This window comes from Ctenopharyngodon idella, chromosome 5 (genome assembly GCF_019924925.1).
Source record: "Ctenopharyngodon idella isolate HZGC_01 chromosome 5, HZGC01, whole genome shotgun sequence".
NCBI classification, from domain to species: Eukaryota; Metazoa; Chordata; class Actinopteri; order Cypriniformes; family Xenocyprididae; genus Ctenopharyngodon; species Ctenopharyngodon idella.
This window is the reverse complement of record NC_067224.1, coordinates 44,082,404-44,097,709: the sequence shown is the minus strand read 5'-3', so window position 1 is coordinate 44,097,709 and position 15,306 is coordinate 44,082,404. Positions and strand designations below refer to the sequence as shown.

General features: G+C 38.0%; 1 protein-coding gene across 1 annotated transcript in view; it reads left to right on the top strand.

Moving 5' to 3' along the window:
• srrm3 (serine/arginine repetitive matrix 3) overlaps positions 1-15,306 on the top strand; it is a 95,515-nt gene that overhangs the window by 67,952 nt on the left and 12,257 nt on the right. The window contains exons 7-12 of the mRNA XM_051894618.1: positions 900-935; positions 1,522-1,572; positions 3,266-3,373; positions 3,624-3,804; positions 13,235-13,521; positions 13,779-14,021. Coding sequence (XP_051750578.1) covers positions 900-935; positions 1,522-1,572; positions 3,266-3,373; positions 3,624-3,804; positions 13,235-13,521; positions 13,779-14,021 — 906 coding nt within the window. The remainder of the gene's footprint in view (positions 1-899; positions 936-1,521; positions 1,573-3,265; positions 3,374-3,623; positions 3,805-13,234; positions 13,522-13,778; positions 14,022-15,306) is intronic.

Here is a 15,306-nt window from a genome sequence, read left to right as displayed (position 1 = left end):
CAAACAGGCAGGAGTTCAAAACCATGAAACCAAAAACCAGAAGAGCGTTTAGAAGAGCACTCAGAATTGCTGCAGCAACACATACAAGACTTCACAAAGAATGACAGATAACCAGGCTTATATAAGGTAAGCTAAACAGGCTAATGAGACACAGCTCTCAACAATCATGGATGATTAGACCAGGCAGAGAGTTATGGGTAATGAAGTCCTTAATAGAGTGGCAGTAGTCTGGGGTGGAGTGCCCTCTGGTGGCAATCAAGGGCACTCCAGCTGGAGATCGTAACAGTTATTTGCCTAATAAATGACAATAACATTTTTTGTTTTAAACAAGTTTTTGACAGATTCCTATATATATAATTAGATCATGTGATCATACTGTGATCACACACTTCATGTGTCTACTGACATGCTGCATATTCCGCAAGTCCATGTAAACTTCTCTGTAAAGGACAGATCATTTTTATTTATCTCCCGTTACCCTGACGGCTTTATTGCCCTTCGGTGTTTTTCCCATATCAGAAGAACATGACAGGACTGACGGATGCTTGTCAGTTCTGTCAGATTTATATAATAGCGTACACACTAGGAAAACATGGTGGATTCTTGTGTAGATGTCTTATCACAGCAGCTTCAGTACTGTCAGACTGCGTACAAGGGCAAAGGTGTGATAGAGAGTTAGAAATTGAGCATAGAAAGAAAATCAAGTATTTCTCCTTTCAGTATGAATTGAGCAAAGTCATTTAAAGGTGAAACCATGGTTTATATGGTGTGTTAAATCACCCAAATGAACCCTAAATCTTGCAAATATAAGGCATAAGCTGTTAAAACAGATGCACTACAAAATCCACTGATGTAAACAGCTGGTGATCACAATCTAATATCTAATCCCTCTGTCTCAGGTCCACATCTGGCTCAAGGAGGAAGAGGAGACACAGGTAAACATTGAGCTAATATGAGATGCTTTAGAATAGATATTATGATTTGGAAACTGTTCTGGACTCTTATTAGTCTTCCAGAGCCGACATCCACTTAGAGCCGTCTATTGACATGTGAAGTAACCAGCCACAGTTCATTTTGCTTATATGTGCTGTTCGATGAATCAATGATACAATTGGTAGACTGGCCTATAAAACACTTATTCAATACGATATTAGTCTGTCAGTCTCTTTGAAAAGATGTTCAGACAGCACTGAGGAAAATAGCAGAAATGTAATAAGTATTGATCATTTCACAGACATAACTCAGAAAACAAGGCAGAATATACAGTTTTGCTCATGGACATCTAGTTTACTCTCTACTAAGTGTCTCTCAAACAAAATATTCAGTACCAATAACCTGGTAAACATTGTGTCATCCTATGATTATTTCTTTCAAGTGCTCACTGGTGCAGCTAGTACCTTGTAATCACAACTATAGTCTGTTTTCTTGCATCAGACTGATATAAATCCTTCGATCACACTTGAATTTAAGGCTTTTATACTCCTTTCCTGTATTCAGTTCATGTTTGTTTTCTCCTTTCAGATCTGGTAGCCCCAAAATCAAACACAAAGACAAGAACAAACAGAAGAAGAGGTGAGTGATGTTTGTTCTGCTGTTTACTTTTCTAAAAAGATCAAATGTTTAGTATTACGATGCCTCAATCTGACCATGAAAATCCAGTGCACTGATTTTAGAGTTTCATCAATTAATTTTATTGCTTTTCTAATCAATCAGAGTTGTAATTTTTGAATTGGGATAGTAAGCAGGCACCTTGCAACCATCTAGAATACTTTAGCAACTGCCTAGCACTGACAACCACTCTAAACATTTTAGCAACTGCATAGCAACACCCTAGCAACCATCTAGAACACCCATAGCAACCACTTAGCAATGCACTGACACCCAGTTGAAATGTTTTAGCAAATGCATAGTAACACCCTGGCAACCATCCACAACACCCTAGTAACTATCTAGAACATCCTAGCAACCAACTAGCAATGCCCTGATAACAACTCAGAACATTTTAGCTACTCTATAGCAACATCCTGGCAACCACCTACAACACCCTAGAAACCACCTAAAACAACGTAGGAACCACTTAGCAATGCACTGACAACCAGTTGAAATATTTCAACAAATCCATAGCAACACCCAGTCAAACGTTTTAGCAAATGCATAGCAACACCCTGGCCACCACCCACAACACCCTAGTAGCCATCTAGAACACCCATAGCAACCACCTAGCAATGCACTGACAACCAGTTGAAACATGGCAACACCCTGGCAACCACCCACAACACCCTAGTAATCATCTAGAACACCCATAGCAACCATTAAGCAATGCACTGACACCCAGTCAGAACATTTTAGCAACTGCATGGCAACACCCTGGCAACCACCCACTACACCCTAGTAATCATCTAGATAGAACACCCTAGCAACCACCTAGCAATGCTCTGAAAACAAGTCAAAACATTTTAGCAACTGCATAGCAACACCCTGACAACCGCCCACAACACCCTAGTAACCATCTAGAATGCCGTAGCAACCACCTAGCAATAGACTGACAACCAGTCGAAACATTTTAGCAACTGCATAGCAACACCGTGACAACCACCCACAACACCCTAGTAACCATCTAGAATGCCCTAGCAACCACCTAACAATGCACTGACAACCAGTCGAAGAATTTTAGCAACTGCATAGCAACACCCTGGCAATCACCCACAACACCCTAGTAGCATCTAGATAGGACACCCTAGCAACCAACTAGCAATGCTCTGACAACAAGTCGAACTATTTTAGCAACTGCATAGCAACACCCTGGCAACCACCAGTAACATCTAGAACACCCAAGCAACCACCTAACAATGCAATGAAAACCAGTCGAAACATTTTAGCAACTGCATAGCAGTACCCTGGCGACCACCCGCAACACCCTAGTAACCATCTAGATAGAACACCTTAGCAACCACCTAGCAATGCTCTGACAACAAGTCGAAACATTTTAGTAACTGCATAGCAACACCCTGACAACCACCCACAACACCCTAGTAACCATCTAGAACACCCTAGCAACCAGCTATCATTGCACTGACAACCAGTCGAAACTTTTTAGCAACTGCGTAGCAACACCCTGGCAACCACCCATAAAGCTCAACACGCACTTACAATTTCATGTAAGCCATGTGCATGGACTGTTTATGAAAGCATCACTGTGAGAGTGTATGAAGCGCTGTGGCTGGAGTGTGTGAGTGTGTGATGTGTGTTTGTGTGTTTCCCGCAGGTGTTCAGTCGAATCTCCCAGCAGGAGTTCTCAGCACAGAGGCAGCTGCTGTAGTTCCCGCAGTGGATCCATCTCCTCCACCGCCAGCCTCTCCAAATCACCCAGCAGGTGCTTCTTATCTCCATTTCACAGCCCCTCCAACACATCTCCCCTAACAAACATTTACCAGGGTGAACATAGTTTCTGCCAAAGTACCATAGTTACTACAGTAAGACTGTGGTAATGTGGTATTAGTCTCCTCTTTCATCACAGAAAGAGAATGAATGAAAATGACAGAAAAGCTTCTTACACTGTTGGAGGTGCTCTCATTGTGCTCTTCTAGCCCTAAACTCAATCTGTCTTCACTCTGACCTCTCAGATCAAATGCAAAGTGCAAGAACGACAGGCACAAACAGGAAGGAACTCACACCGCCCACAGCCCACCGCCGTCCCCCAGCGCTGACCAGCCAATCACGTGGCAGAACGGGAACCACAGCGTCCGTGTCCGCAACGGCAAAGACTCTGGAACCAATCACACGGAGGCGAATAAAGCGAACGATGTATGTAGTCTCCTCTACTTTACCTCCATCTGTTTTCGGCCGTTTAGACAAATAATCCCACAAACACACACACACCTCGTCCACCTGATTCAGTCATATCTGTGTGAGCTGACTCTATATATCTCTTTTCCCTCTTTGGCTCCATTTTGTGAGTTTTTCTGTTCTCAAGCCATTTCAGTGTTTGTTGGGAAGGGTTTTTGTTTTGTCGAGGCAGATGTCCATCACTGTAATAATGTCATGCTTTATTTCACGTATGAGCCATGTTGACTTCTTCAGTTCTAGAAAGAGAATGAATGGAAATGTTGAGGGTCGACAGGATCTTTTTGAAAACTAAACATTGTGCAACATGTGGGTTTTCATAGACGCACCAGCTCCATCCGCCACCCCAACACACAAATTAACAGTTGTGGCATAATGCTATTGATTTACATAAAGCATCTATTGCCAATAACTCGATGGCTGGTGTTGGATAACGTCCCATGAGAAAGACATTTATGAAAGCATGTTGATGCCTTGATCAGATATTTTGGTGACACTTTACATTAAGGTTTCATTTGTCAACATTAGGGGCTTTCGCATCAGAGGAAACTTTTCATAGTTCCTATAACTAATGGCGGAAGTACGCTCACACCACAGGAACTGGGCACGATTTTAGTTAGGAACGCCATTTGGGGGAACTAAATTAGCTCCTACTTCAGAGTAGGGTCCTGTGCAACAGTCCCGTTCTAGAAGTATTTTTTCTATTAATTTTCTCCATAGGGAAATTGATTTTAAGCAATAACTTAAAAACCTTTAAAAACTGATCTACATCACTTTAAAAAATGCTGGGTTAAAAACAAACCAAGTTGGGTTGAAACTGGACAAACCCAGCGGTTGGGTTAAATGTTTGCACAACCTGCTGGGTAGTTTTATTTAACTCAACTATTGTTTAAAAATGACTGTATTGTTTGCTTAAAATGAACCCAAAGTATGTTGGAAATTAACATTTATTAATATGTTTAATGAATAATAATTAAACAATAAACATGTCTTAAATTGCTTATTAATAAATGTTCACCTTTTGATTATTATTGTTTCCTCTAGTAATTATGTGTCTGATTTTTAATTTCCAACCTATTTTGGGTTCATTTTAAGCCAGACATATAGTCATTTTTAAACAATAGTTGAGTTAAATAAAATTGACCAGCATGACGGGCAAACATTTAACCCAACCGCTGGGTTAAAACAACCCAATCGCTGGGTTTGTTCATTTTCAACCCAACTTGGGTTGTTTTTAACCCAGCATTTAAGAGTGAAGGTTGTTAATCAATGCTATTTGCTTCAACCCGCATTATTTCAGCTCATTTTTAAAATAATTGTGTTTAACAGTGCAATTTGTGGTGAAAAACTACGTTACCCATGATACTGTGCAGAAAATTCCACCTATCAGAGAGCAAAACGTGCCAAAAGAGCTCTTTAGCTCCGCCCACTCCACTGTCACCACGCTCTCAAAATACTTAAATATTTGTATATGTACGGCTATTTTGCAATGAACTTAAAATAAGTTGTTTATATACATATAATCAACATTTGTAAATGAGTAGTTTTACATTTCTTCGGTGTTTTTAATTCGATTATGCTGTTTGCAGTGCTTTATGGGATTGTAGTTCTTTCCCTCACTGAAGCCGTTAAGTTCACAGTCTTGTAGCTTTATCTTTTTGTCAGATTTTCGAAAACTTTTTTGCTTTAAATCAAAGTTTGTAGTGTTGTGATTCACCTCATAGTTGGCTGGCTTGGTTCATGGCTTGTAACATTTTAACAAAGACTTTTTTAAAATCCTTGAAAAATGAAAAATGAAAAAATGAAAAAAAAAAAAAAAAAACTTCTGGAACCAGTGCCGCTGAAAGAGTGGGCAGGCGCTAATGCACTCTATGGGAACTACCTGTGACATGATTGGCCAAACGCATTCAAAACACTGGCACCTGCCATTTTTAAAAAGCTGTGTAAACGCACAGTTTATAGCCTATATATTTACTCCACAAACATAGAAAATGGACCGACGCTGAAGTCCAGACACTTCTCACCCTTTACACCAAAGAATGTTTATGATTATGCATTTCTGTTCAGCTAGCAACATTGGAGCGTCTACTACATGGCAAACGCTTTTTCTTTGTTTAACAGTTCTATCTAATAACATATAAGATAGGACTGTTAAACAGATCGTAAAGTAATGAAGATGGAGAATGTGAGTGCTGTGTGCTCAGGCTCTGGCTAAGCCGTTCTCAGCGCCGTCAAAATAAAAGTCCCGCAAAACAACCAGAGCAGCAGGACGTAAGTGATGTCGGTGCAACCAGGAAGACTACCCGGTGCGAAAGCCCCTATTAGTTAACTAAATTAGTAGAACTAACAATGAACAATACTTCCACAACATTTATTGATTATACAGTAGTTCATGCTAATTTCAACATTTACTAATTCATTCTTAAAATCAGTTGTTGAAGCATTAGTTAATGCACTGCAGTATAGAAAAATTATTTTTCGGAGTTGTAAATAAAACAAAGATTATTGGAATACATGTTATAAGTTTCAGTCTACTATTTCTACTTGAAACTTTCATGTTTAATTCGACGTGTTACTTGCCATTTCTTTGTAATTGTTGGTGAAATTTACTTGCATTTCAGAGTGAAAACAGTTTCTACACCAAATTTTGTTCAGTGTGTGTACTGAACTAACATGAACAAACAATAAATATAACATCTACAAAGATTAATAAATGATTTAAAATATAATATTGTTCATTTTAGCTCATGTTAACTAATGCATTAACTAAACACATTTGATCTTATTGTAAAGTGTTACCGATATTTTTAATATTTAAATCTGAGCTACAGGTATAAAACACATGTTTGTTTGTAGATTTTTCTTATCTTGTAGTTTTTATTGTATCCCACAAAATTTCAAAGCAATATATTCAAGGACATCGAGGGGGGAATTCACTAAGATAAGATCTTTTATATAGTAATTGCACCAGATTAACTGCATTTGTGCAATTTCATTTAACTATGCATGACATTTCGTATCAATATCAAATCCGGCCACAAGGCATTATTTATTTAGCTAAACTTTGACCCGCGTTTGAGGAATTGCTGCGGTCACGCTTATCTGGGATGGTTTGCATGCAGTTTTTCAGAAGTTCTCATGCTCTCTTTCTCTTTCATTTGCTCAATTCATCCCTCTGTTTTGTTGATTTCTTGTCCTCTGTGAATTCACATGATCTCTTCCCACAAATAAATGCCCAAACTTTTCTGTCTTGTTTGTGTAAAAAGCACTCATATGATTTGGAACTGGACCGAGTAGATTAAATGGGTATGTCTTTTCTTGTCAATACAGTTGAAACTCTCATTTTCTGCTCAGTTTTACCGTAGCCACCCTTTTCCAGATGTGTATCAGGTGTTCAAAGAGCCGATGATCTGTGACCCTGCAATAAGATTGTCCCTATAATGATCATATTCTTTAATGTAAGGTGAAGAATTATCAATCATAAACCGATGGTTTTCATCGACCAATCCCTCAGACGCTTTTAGCCAATCAGCTGTCATTCCTGGTTCTGCTGAGAGGATGAATGAGTCTGAATGGTACAATCACAGATAAGAAATCTGTGGATGCTGCGTTTGGCTGATCCGGATACATCATCAGCACCACCATCTTGGAAAGGTCAATGGATTCTAGGAACATTGAGACTGTCCTCCTCCAAAAGCACCTTTTCAGGCACCTTATTACGACCTATATTTACGTTTTAAAGTCATGCGCCCTCTAGCTGGCGTAAAATTAATGACAGTGTTGTGTTACGTCTGTCATCATGAAATGACGTATGACCGTCGTTACCAATCAAAATGCATGTTCATTTAAATGCAATGTGTGGACTTTTTACACGGTCCCTTACCCACCATTTTTCCTATTTCCATTTAGCAAAACTCATTTTTTATTAACGACTACACCTACCCCATCCCTAAATCTACCCTTAGTGATTTATAGTGCATATACACATTATGAGCACATCCGTTCCCTGGGATCAAACCCACAATCACATGATTGCATATTGTTATATATTGCAATGCTCTACCAATTGAGCTACGCGAAACCCAAAATATGACGCAGATAAAAGCGTCCAATGCATTAAAATGAAAGTGTCCTGTTGTCGACAGTGGTGCAACTTTAGCAAACGCTCCTATGGGTTGTATTTCAGGGAACTGACAAACGACCTATATAGGCGTATTGGTTGGAGGACATGTTGGGAACATTATAGGCCATATTTCATTTTATTTCACTGTTTTCAATAATTCATTCCAGTTCATAGAGTGTGTCGCTGATATGTTCTGTTATCTATCGAAGCGTGTTTCTGCCACTGAATATAAAATAAAAAAGGTAATTGCGACATTTTATCTCGCAATTCTGACATTTTTTTCTCAGAGAAAAAATTCAGTCTTTTTTCAGTCTCAGAATTGGGCTTTATAACTCATAATTGCAAGCTTATTCTGAGGAAATTCTCAGAAAAGGAAAGAAGTCAGAATTGCAAGATAAAAAAACTTGCAGTTTGTGAGAAAAAAATCAGAATTGTGAGATAAAAAGTTAGTATTGTGAGAAAAAGTCGCAATTGTGAAAAAAAAGTTGGAATTGCGAGAAAAAGTCCGAATTGTGAGAAAAAAGTCGCAATTCCGAGAAAAAAAGTCAGAATTGTGAGAAAAAAGTCGCAATTCCGAGAAAAAAAGTCAGAATTGTGAGAAAAAAGTCGCAATTCAGAGAAAAAAGTCAGAATTGTGAGAAAAAAGTTAGTATTGTGAGAAGTTAGTATTGTGAGAAAAAGTCGCAATTGTGAGAAAAGTTGGAATTGCGAGAAAAAGTCCGAATTCCGAGAAAAACAAGTCAGAATTGTGAGAAAAAAGTCGCAATTCCGAGAAAAAAGTCAGAATTGTAAGAAAAAAGTCGCAATTCCGAGAAAAAAGTCAGAAGTGTGAGGAAAAAAAGTCACAATTGTGAGAAAAAAGTCGCAATTACCTTTTTTATTTTTTATTCAGTGGAAGAAACAAGCTTCCATAGTTATTATCAGATTAGTGATTTACAATTTTTATTTATTGTACAAAAGTTGTTTTATGTGTAATATCTAAATATATTTGTTCATTGTATTTATTTATGACCTTAAAGCTTTAATTTGAAGCAGTCAGAGCTCTATGATGATGATAATTATACCATATACAGGTGTTTTACCAATACTTGTTTTGTTTCATTTTCAGTTTTATATTATCTGCAATATGCATATTTGTATGGCATTTTAAGACAAAGCAAATTTTGCGAAAATAAAATTTGCAAAATGCACCTGTTGATTCATATCAAAGACTTCAGATATACAAAAACGGTGCACTCATATTACTTATGAATGGGAGAAATATGATGAAATAAGCCCGCCTTCTAAATAAAAGAGCCAATCGCTGATTGGTGAAGTCATCGCATCACTGCAGCTGCTGACAGAAGCTCCGTTTGCAGTTAAGCTTCTTTTTTTTAAACACTATTTGAGTATAAGAAACAACATTTACAGGACATTTCATGCCAGATTTTGTTGCTGATTTGAAATATGTCATTTAAATGTGAGTTCTACAAGCAGTTTTTGAGATTTCAGAATTCCCCCATTTAAATATGGTCACCGAGTGAACAGATAGGGACTTTTTGTTCACATTGACCTTTCCAAAATGGTGTACATGCTGATGCATTGTGGTAATTAGACCAGATGCTAATTTGATTATGATTTTACAAAGTGTAATTCTGCAACATTCCCTCCAATTTACCTAAAAATCCAAACCAGTGTGCAGATTGCAGCATCTAGTTATTGGTTCACATCTGTGGTCAAACAGGCTACAGATTCATGAATTCTCTCTTTTGGCTGACAAATCTCTCTACTGACACAAGAGCCGGTTCAGCGCCATTGGTGATTTCAGACGGTTTTCATTGACATGGTTTCTAATGCTCACTTGTATATTTCAGTAGCACTTGATATATTTACAGTGTATCTAGCTGTTTGTTTCCTTCCTGTCAACATTTGAGTGGTGTAATGTTTGTCTAGATGTTTGACAGGGACAAACGGACGCTCAGTAAACATTAGCCAACAGCAAACTACTGTAAATAGGCCGATTAAAAAAGTCATTTAGTAAAGTTGTTGCACTAAAAGGGACCCAAGCCATTTGGATTCACGAGTCTCTGAACTCTTCCTAACCCAATGTGGCATCTTTGCTGAAAGACTCTTGACAATTGCTGAGAGCAAATATACTAAATTCTTATTGCGCAGACCAATAACGAACGTGACTGGGGTCCCTTTGAGATGTTAGTTCTCCATCCTAGAAGTGACCACCCTCCACCCAACACCCCTCTCCCTTCACCCATCCATCTGTGCTGTCCGTTGTCCCGACATGCTTTCTCTTTCCCCATGAAACCACATTTCGCATGCATGGCCATCAATATTTACGTTCCTTCTAGCAAATTCGATTTGTTGAGATCTTGTCATACGATAGAATGTGGCTGCACATGTGTCCAAGCGAAAAAGACAGATTGCTTTGGGAGTTTCTTATTTCTGATTGATTTCTCAGTTTGTTTGGTTTCGGGTTTTTGTCTCAAATTCGTTTTTTTTTTTTTTTTTTTTGTATGTCCACTCTTTTTTTGTTTGCCTTGGTTTTGTTGGAATTGTCTCCTTAGTCTGTGGATCAATTATCTTAGCCTGGATACTAAAAGAATTCATTGTCTTTTTCCCATTTCGCTGCGGAGAATTTTCCTTTCTCCTTTTTGTTTTTCCTTTTTCTTCCTTTGTTTTGTTGATATTGCATACGTGTCACTGATTGAAGCGGAAGGTAGGTAACGCTCTGCCTACGCACGTGGAGAATGTGACAAGCACCCTAGCTTGACATCAGTGTCTCTCTCTCTTTTTCTCTTTGTTTATCTGAGGAAAACCAAAGGTTGGCGGGTTGATTTTCATTGTTTTCCTTTTAGAACTGTTTGCTCTCCTTTCATTCTCTATTTCGCCCTTTCTTTCTTTTTTTTTTCTATCTGATATCTACCTTTGCTTTCATGCTTCAGTCTTCAGTACACTGTCCTCCCCACAGGTCCATCTCTTGTCTGCGTTTTGTTTTTTATTATTATTATTATTATTCGGTAGAATGCATTTCCTGTCTGTGTCGCATTCCTTTTGTCTTTGGTGAAATGGTACATGTCATATGATTTGGTCACTTTCCCTCTTTTTTTTTTCTTTTTTTTTTGTTACATAAGGGCTGCTTCTGAAGTATTTGAGGTTTACGCTCAGCTGTGTTATTTTTTTCATCCGATATATATACATACATATATATGTGGTATTATAAGGTTTTGTTTGGTTAAGTTAGTGTCTGAGGTCAGAAATCCACTTCCTTTTGATGCTAATAATCATCATTATAATGTTCTTGTTTTAATCTACAGCATTGTTATTAAAGAAAAGATGGATTAGTAGTTTAACACAGAGACATTGCTTTGCTCACATAAAATATTTTAGCCCAATTTCAATCTTAGGGGTGCTGTGAAGTCTTTTTTAGAGACCCCATGAAATCCAAATCAAAGTTTTGTAGCTTTTATTTAACGTGTGTGACTTTGAGTTTATCCATATGCTAGTGTACTACTACAATTTCTATCCCTCCATTGACAGCTGCACAGCTACCACTTTGACGCTTCAAAAAGTTCATAAAGAGATTGTAAAACTAATCCATATGAATTGAGCGGTTTAGTCCACTTTATATGATGAACAGATTGAATTTAGTCTCTTATTCACAATTAAACATTGATCAGCAAACATAAACAGAAGCTCATCTGAGAACAAACCTGCACGAGAACAAACCAAATTGGTTCTTGCTGAAGCTCAAACGTGCTGCGTAACACGAGAATGAACTTCACTGGTTCTTGCTAAACCTCAAGCAAACCTCTCAATCGAGTCTCTTCAGTAAATTTGGACTAAACTGCTCAATTCATATGGATCAGATTTACGATCTCTTTATGAACTTTTTGAAGTGTCAAAGTGATAGTTGCATAGCTGTCAATGAAGCTCTCAGATTTCATTAACAATGTCTTCATTTGTGTTCTGAAGATGAACAAAAGTCTTGCGGGTTTAGACTGACATGAGGGTGAGTAAATGATGATAGTTTTTGGTGAACTATCCCTTTAACCACAAACTGTACAATAATAAATATTATGTATGCATGATGTAGAATACATTTCAATTTAAATAATGTATCTTTTTTGCATCAAACTAAAGGAAAGATTCTGTCATAAAAATGTTAATCACGGTAATCAGAAATAACAGCTCATTGAGCCATTTCATGGGGTCTTTAATTGAACTTGATGGATAACCCGTAATGCACATTCAGTCAAAGGTTTTTTTACTGAGAAACTGGTGAAGCGAGAGCATTCATTCGTAACACAATACAGTCACTCTTGAAGTTTTAAAATCGCAGCGATAAAATGCACTCAAAGTGTTCGTCTCCCAGCCCGCACACTGTGAAATCCGTTTGAATTTGATTTCTTTTGTGTGTGTTTTTCTCTCTTTGGTTTGATTTTCATGCATTGTTTCATACTCACTATCCAGGGAAGGGTGTTGTGTCTTTTTCTCTTGCATTTTGTGAATCTAATGATGCACTTATGTTGCCCCACTTTTCCCTTCTCTTCATACCTTACCTACTAAAGGAGGGAATACCACTTTATTGGTAAGTGGATGTTAACCAAAAGGGAGTTGAAAAACAGAATAACCATTTAAAAAGCTATTAAAACAGGAAATGGGTCGCTGTTCACATCTCAGCAATTGTCTGCAGGACAAAACAAATCCACAAGCAAGTTCTATTGAGTAGAAGACCAATTGTTTTCTAATTCGATTGAATCTATTCTTGTGACTCTTTATTTCGTTCCTTCCATTTCTGTGATGTTCCGTCAAGTTGTCTATTTTAATTTTCTAGTTTTATTTTTCACCTTTTTGTTTGTAGCTCTTTCTGAAATTGAAAAAGTCCTCTTTCTCTTCTACTGTATATATTCCAGTCTCTGTCGCTCTTTATATTCTCTCTGAACTTATTTTCTTTCACAGTTTCGCATATATTTTTTTCCCTCTCTTTCCCTTCTTTGTTTCGATTTTCTTTTTCGGGACTATTCTTTTCAAATCATTATGGTTTTGCATGCCGAGTATTGCATGCGCTGCACAATAGAGGACTGTCTATAAGCCAGAGAACAATCCTAGCACTTTCTTTTAGATATTTTTTTGGCAAGTACACGATAACGCTCTTTCACCCAGGAGGAAAAAGAGTCTAATTTCACTGTTCTCTTTCTGTTTGTTTGTTTGTTTGTTTTTTTTCACATTTATTTCTTTTCCCCCTTTGGTTTGTTGGTTATAATTCATCTACAGAAGCTTCGATCTCTGGCTCCGTCTCCCTCGAGCGCGCAGACGCACGCGTCGCCTCATCTGAGAGGCGCTAAACATCACTCCGGCCTTCCCAAAAGCCCCGGGGGACCCGCGGCCCAGACGGGAGAGGACGGCTGTGGAGACGACAGGCCGGCGACGGGCAAACCGCTCTCAGAGTCATCAGGGAGACGCAGCGGGAGGCCGAGGGTTCGAGAGAAGACGTCTCGCTCGCCGGCGCACAGCAGCGACTCCCAGCATGAGCCGCACGCTAAAGCCAAGAATCAGAAGAAGTAAGATTTATTTGATTGTATGAACTTTCTGTCTTAAATCTCTGCATTTAAATACTTAAATATGCTTCATCTGAGCTGCTATCCACATTAATTTTATAGCTCTGTACTGTCAATTTTGGCAAGTTTAGGAGTAACATCTACAGTAGATACCTAATTGAACCAAAACTGAGAAATCTCTTGAGCTATGAAAAAGCAATGTATAAAAACCAAGGATATCAAGCACCATTCCTCCGGTCTATTCCTGTATCCTTACGCAGAGCGAAAGGATCTCATTCGTCTAAGCGCCACCATCGCGGACGCGCTCAAAACCGCCACCGGAGTTCCTCTGTGTCACCGGGCCGGCACAAACACACGTCCAAGAAGAAGAAGAGCAAAAGTCACGGGACGGCCCGGCAGCGGAGCAGCTCCTGGAGCAGCGGGAGGTCGTCGTCACGAGCTCATTCTAGAGAATGCGGATCCAGCAAGAACAAATCCCCACACGCCCGCCAGAACAACTCAAGGTACACACTAACACATGTTCATAAAATAAACTCATTAATATTCATGAGATAAGTGTGATGTCACAACCAGCATGCCATGATCAGAATTGTCTTGATCTTTTGACATATAAGAGGTCTTTGTACCATTAAAACATCCTGCAAGTTTCAGAGCTTAAAATGTCTTCCTCATTATAAACAAAGCATTTATTTAATCAAGCTCCAAAAACGGCTTGTTTTGATATTGCGGGATCTGTGACGTCACAAGGGAAAATTCATTTGCATATGTCCACCTCCAGAGCAAGACATCGATGAATGAAATTAGCCAATCATAACAGAGGGCGTTTACTGACAAGCCTTAAAGGAGCCACGCCTTAAAAACAGATGATTTTAGACAGAGGGTCAGAATGAAGGTTGAAAATAACCGTTTTTCCACATATAAATGTGTTTTGTGCAACTTTATGAACAGTATAATATTAAAATAATGAAAAAATCCATGCCATGACCCCTTTAAAACAAAGTGTCTTCCATAAACCACAATACATTTTAAGTTATGCTTAAAATAAGACCAGACCAATCCCTAAAATATTAAGGATTTAAAAGAAATTTTCCTTCAGAAATCATTCTAATATGATGATTTGCTGCTCAAGAAATATTTCTGATCATTATCAGTGTTGAAAACAGTTGTGCTGCTTCATATTTTTGTAGAAATTATGATACGCTACCATTCAAAAGTTTGGGGTAAGCAAGATGTAATGAAAGAAAGAAATGAATACTTTTATTCAACAAGGACAGATTGAATTAGCAAAGCAAGGACATTTATAATGTTACAAAAAAATTGAAATAAATGCAGTTCTTTTGAAATTTCTATTCATCAGAGAAACCTGAAAAAAAATGTATCACTGTTTATAACAAAAATATCAAGCAGCAAAAGCTATTTTCAACATAATAATAATTTTTAATAATTTCGCACCAATAATAATTGCAGCAAATCATCATATCAGAATGATTTCTGAAGGATCATGTGACACTGAAGACTGGAGTAATGATGCTGAAAATACAGCTTTGATCACTGGAATAAATTTATTACATAGTAATAATATTTCACATTTTTACTGTATTTTAGATCAAATAAATGCAGTCTTGGTGAGCAGAATAGTCTTCTTTCAAAAATACTTAATTATTCCAGTAGTATATATTACACAAATATATATTTTAAATAAAAGTCAGATGCAGTTTGAGAGCCGTTTCCACATCAAGCGATCTTCCTGTAGTTTGTGTCGAAATGCAGAGAATCAAATAAATCCAG